General features: G+C 38.6%; 1 protein-coding gene across 2 annotated transcripts in view; it reads right to left on the reverse strand.

Moving 5' to 3' along the window:
* LOC138047554 (cytosolic arginine sensor for mTORC1 subunit 2-like) overlaps positions 1–2,962 on the reverse strand; it is a 12,195-nt gene extending 9,233 nt beyond the window's left edge. Inside the window, exons 1-3 of one of the 2 annotated variants that reach the window (XM_068894455.1) lie at positions 2,449–2,962; positions 2,152–2,222; positions 69–256 (exon numbers count right to left, since the gene is read on the reverse strand). In XM_068894455.1, coding sequence (XP_068750556.1) covers positions 69–256; positions 2,152–2,222; positions 2,449–2,612 — 423 coding nt within the window. In that variant the 5' untranslated portion in view covers positions 2,613–2,962. The remainder of the gene's footprint in view (positions 1–68; positions 257–2,151; positions 2,223–2,448) is intronic. The other variant, XM_068894454.1, reaches the window with a different exon arrangement.
* Positions 2,963–4,976: the final 2,014 nt, after the last annotated feature.

A 4,976-nucleotide genomic window follows, 5' to 3' on the forward strand; every position in this document is an offset into this window, starting at 1 on the left:
ATCATCCGACAGATATCTTAGGTAAACATGATTCATAGATCAACATTTTAAATTTGCACCAAACCTACCAAGACAAAATCTGACTGATATGTTGATATGACCAGAACTGATATTTTGAAGTCTGCTAAAGGTGTTATTACAGTCTTGACAATTCTACTGATTCCAGTCAGTTGGTTGTTTCCATATGCACCAGCAGAAACAGATAGAACTCGCCACACAAGATCAGGTATGTCAATACTCTCACTTTCTGGAAGCTCTGCAGAGAGCAAGTCAGTAATATAACACAGATTATCTAATGCCTTTCTTTTTAAAAATGCAATGAGTCAGTCAGTTTTAAGAAATAACTTACCAAGACAAAAAAAAAGCTGAAAAAAAACACACTAAGCAAATTGTAGGCAAATCACCCTTTCCCTCCTAAAATGGCCACTTAAAGATTTTAGTCATTAATTTATGTTTAATCCCTTTGGGCAAAAGGGTTAACTTTATACAGAGGTTCCAAGAAATATTAGAAATTAAAAGACTTAACCTATTAACTCCTCAGGTGTCCAAGGACACCCCCAGTTGATGAATAAGAACTGTTAAGTCTGACTCCCAGGAGTCGATGGGTTATCGAATGAAACATTAAGCTTTTGACTTCTTAACGGGAAGGAACTCCTTTACCATCCAGTTACACTTAAATCATTTTCTGAGAAATCCTCACATTTTCAAGTTTTCATAAACACTATAAATAAAAAAGATCTACAATAACTCTGCATGAATCCTCAATGATTCCAATGTTGTGGTTAAGTCAGCTTGAAGGAATCAATCTCAAAGTAGGGTTTGCATTTACCTGACACCTGTACTGTTAATCTCATATCTCCAATATGATGCCATATGCATGAACATGCAAGTACTGAAAAGAGCACTTTAATACTGCCTCATATCAGCTGTGACGAAGACACAAAACAGTAGCCTGTGTGCGCAGACATATTTCCCATTTAAATGTGAATGCTACATTATAATGAACCCACCCACTAGAAATTGGCCCCTAAAATTTCATTGGGGGCAATTCTACAATAACTACTAACATTTTAACTGAAAACAACACAAGGGTCAAATTGAAATGTTTCCAACAAAAGGAGCATACAATTATGAAATCTGAATGACAACGAAAATAACAATTAAAAATTAACTTGAGGCAATAAGTTGGAACAAAGGTCATTATGTTATGAAATTCAATCTTTGTTTTGCCTTCTCTTGAGCAAGTAACAACAGCAGCAGAAGCAAGAAAAACATATTTTTGACAGGACAGTTGCTTGATGTACTCTCATCAATTCATACCCATATGTGAAGAGCAACTGAGTTATCATAACTACATCTGCTGATAAAATTTTCACAACATTTTTTACGTAAAATGAAATCTCCTATCACACATCAGCTTTATCAGGGGTTAATTTTTCAACCATATCAAAAGATCCTCAGGTCCCACTCAAAATGAGATAACAAAGAACGAAAACAAACGATGAAACTTTTCTTGTTATGTATTGAAACACTGCCATAGTTTTAGGGCAATTCTACTTTAAATAAATAAAAAATCTGGTAAGGTAATAAATTAAAATGTGTATTATTTCTAGTTTCACATTACGTATTCACGAAAGATATAGAAAGTTTCGCCTCAGCGAGCATCACTGCTTTTCTTGATTAAAATGTGGTATTTTCGACGCACGTTTTGATTGCCCAAGTGAGCGAATGTGAGAATGATATATACACATGAGAAATGAGATGTTGATAGAACCCACTGCGGCTCATTTCTCATGTGTATACGTTTTGATTGACCAATCTAATGGCATGTCCATTTCGTAAGCTTAATAAAGGTAATAAATAGAAGAAGTAGTAGAAACTTTATTAAGAGTGTCAAAAGCCATCTAGCCAGGGAAAAGAAATCCCTTACTAATTTGGGGACACCAAATTATAAAATATGAATCAACAATGACATCAACTGAACAGAAAAACAGGCATGACCGAGAGAAAATTGAACGGTTCCGGACTTTTTAAACTTTGAAAGAAAAAAAACGACAAATTATAAATAAAATCCGGAACACAAACATTCCCTTTTATTTACAAAAATGGACACACAAGTTGGTATGTGTATCTACAAGCAGAATACCGTACCTTTACAAAGATCATCTTCCACAATGATCGTGTAGCCATCCCGAGTTTCGGTGAAGCTAAAAAATCTTGGTCTGTGTAAAAATGTGAATGTTGTTTGATTAGTTGAGTATCTATATCGCGAAAAGGCCCAACAAACGCTTCATGCGTTTAAAAAGAAACCTCTCAAAACACTGATGAACTTCTTGCAAAAACTAACAAACAGCAACGAGATCTGTAAAGTATGGTACGATAAATAAATTGACTGTGTAACGCAAAATCAACCTGTTTCGACTGTGAATCAAAAAACATCAAACTCACTTTGACTGAGGTAGCAATGAAATTTTTATAAGCGCGTGAGTGTATAACGAGATCGCTTTCTTCTTCAGGTTCGAAACTCGAAGCTTGTGTTCGAGTATGTGAAGTTCAGAGGAATCTGTAGACGTAGAAGAATGACCCAAACATCCATTCATCGTTTTGCCCATGAAGACCACACTAAACGCGTTGATTTTTACTGATTGCACGACCTATTCCCCTTTATTTCTTGACAACTTGACGGATCGATGGGAGATGTTACCGTTCGATAACAGCAGTACTTCCTGACAAAGACATGTGACGACCACACAAGTAAATATCCTCGCGACCTTGATCAAAAAGCCCGCGCTAAAGGGACATCATCACGCAGAATTACGCAAGATCTCCACCAGGTTCCACCAAGGTTATTACCAGTTTCTCGCATGCGCGATCCCCAATTTACCACTTTACTGTGAGAGGAGCAATTCGTTTGTGAAAATAAATTAACCGTATTTCTACTGCCTTCCTCGGAGCACTCAAATGACGACTGAAAGCAACAACCACACAAGGGTAATGAAGTGCAAACGTTACACGTAAAAGCTTTGGGTCCACCAGAAAAAAACCTGGGGCGAGATGTAGAGCGAGGCTGTGGATTTGAAAAATGGCGCGAAAATTGGTGACGTTGCATCTGTCAATTATTTTCATAAAAATGTCAAAAGTCAGGTTTTATCAAACAAGTTTCGATTATAAAGCCCCCTCCATACGAGAAATTTTTATGTGGCACTTTTCTGTGGCAAATGCAATAATAATTCGAGGGTCAGTATGGCAAGCCAATAGTAGCTATATTCAATACCGAGTTTCAAGTTCAATTCAAGGAAATTCACGTTCAATTCAAGGAAATTCAAGCTCAATTCAAGGAAATTCAAATTCAGTTCAATGAAAAAAAAAACTGTAAAAATTGCTTCCGGTTAGTGACCGGAAATGGGAACAAGCAACATGGTGATCTTTGAGCCAGAATGACGTAATCGACGCAATTGCCTGAAGTTTTATCGTCAGTGCTCGATAAGAGAAGTGTGTACGCAACAATGAAACAGATATGGTCAGATATCGATAACTTGCAAACACCCTTGCAAACACCCTTGCAAACGATCAAACCGTTAGTTTTTTTAGTTCTCTTGTCTTAACCGGCATTGAGCAAGATCGGATGGAGTGGGAATCCCCAGCTACAGCCATGCATGCGTCTAGCGTTTTGTAGAAGTACTGCGGGGCTGCTGAAAATCATCAAATCATCTCAAAACTACAGGTGGCTCTGAGGTGACATGCAGAAAACTCGATACTTTTCTCATGGTTGCGACTTTTGCTGCGACTCTTGCTGCCAAAGCGTTCATGTTAGGCACATAAGACGTCCCATACAGAACAACGTTTGAGATTTATATATACCATACAAAGTTTCCCTTTACACCATCCTTCTACCATGTTCTCAGTCCCTAACTACGGTTACCATCGTTCCACCACAGCAACCACTATCTACTTTATTAGCCTCGTTAACCCCCTTTACTCTCATCTACTCTAAGTTCCCCTCGTTCTGCCACAGCAATCGTCATCTACTCTTAATTCGCCTCAAGCGTTCAACCAAGTTAACCTTCATCTACACTAAGTTAACCATCTTTACCCCTATCTACCCTAAGTTGGCCGCTTTATATCTCGTTGACCTTCGTCTACTCCAAGTTAACCCCGTTCTATCACGTTAACCCTTATCTACTCTAAGTTAACCACGTTTACCTTCATCTACCCCAAGTTAACCTCGTTCTACAGTATTGCTGAAGAAGCCCGAACGGGCGAAACGTACAATAAAGGGACTTTCAATTACACGAGAAAAGTTCGCTCAATCTTCTCTTCACGCAAGTTACAATTTTTTAAGAGGAAGCGTTGCGTATCCGACTGGATCCTTTTCTCAAGTGGCATCATCGTTGGCTATCCAACAGCGTTCACACATTTATATATATCACACATAAATTGTCACATAACAATAGCACGTGTGGATGGGGCTCCAGAAACTAACCCCCTTTTCATTGGCCTGTCAGAGAATTACCTGTTTTCGATTCACATGTTACGTATTACCACATTGATGAAATGGTATATGAAATAAATCATATATGAACTGCGGATATGAAATCAAGTGAAGCTATGATCTTCGCAGTTATGAGCGCAATTTTTGCAATTGCGTAGAGAAGCCGGAAAAATTCAGGACTTCAACGGGGTTTGAACCCGTGACCTCGCGATACCGGTGCGACGCTCTAACCAACTGAGCTATGAAGCCACTGACGTTGGGAGCTGGTCATTTGTGGGTTCTAATGGTCCCGTGAGGAATGAATCAATGATTTCAATCATTGATTCCTCATGGGAAGCGTCGCACCGGAATCGCGAGGTCACGGGTTCAAACCCCGTTGAAGTCCTGAATTTTTTAGGCTTCTCTACGCAATTGCAAAAATTGCGCTCATAACTGCGAAGATCATAGCTTCACTTGATATTACCTCATTGGTCAGAACCCCAAG

This window comes from Montipora capricornis, chromosome 4 (genome assembly GCF_036669925.1).
Source record: "Montipora capricornis isolate CH-2021 chromosome 4, ASM3666992v2, whole genome shotgun sequence".
NCBI lineage: Eukaryota > Metazoa > Cnidaria > Anthozoa > Scleractinia > Acroporidae > Montipora > Montipora capricornis.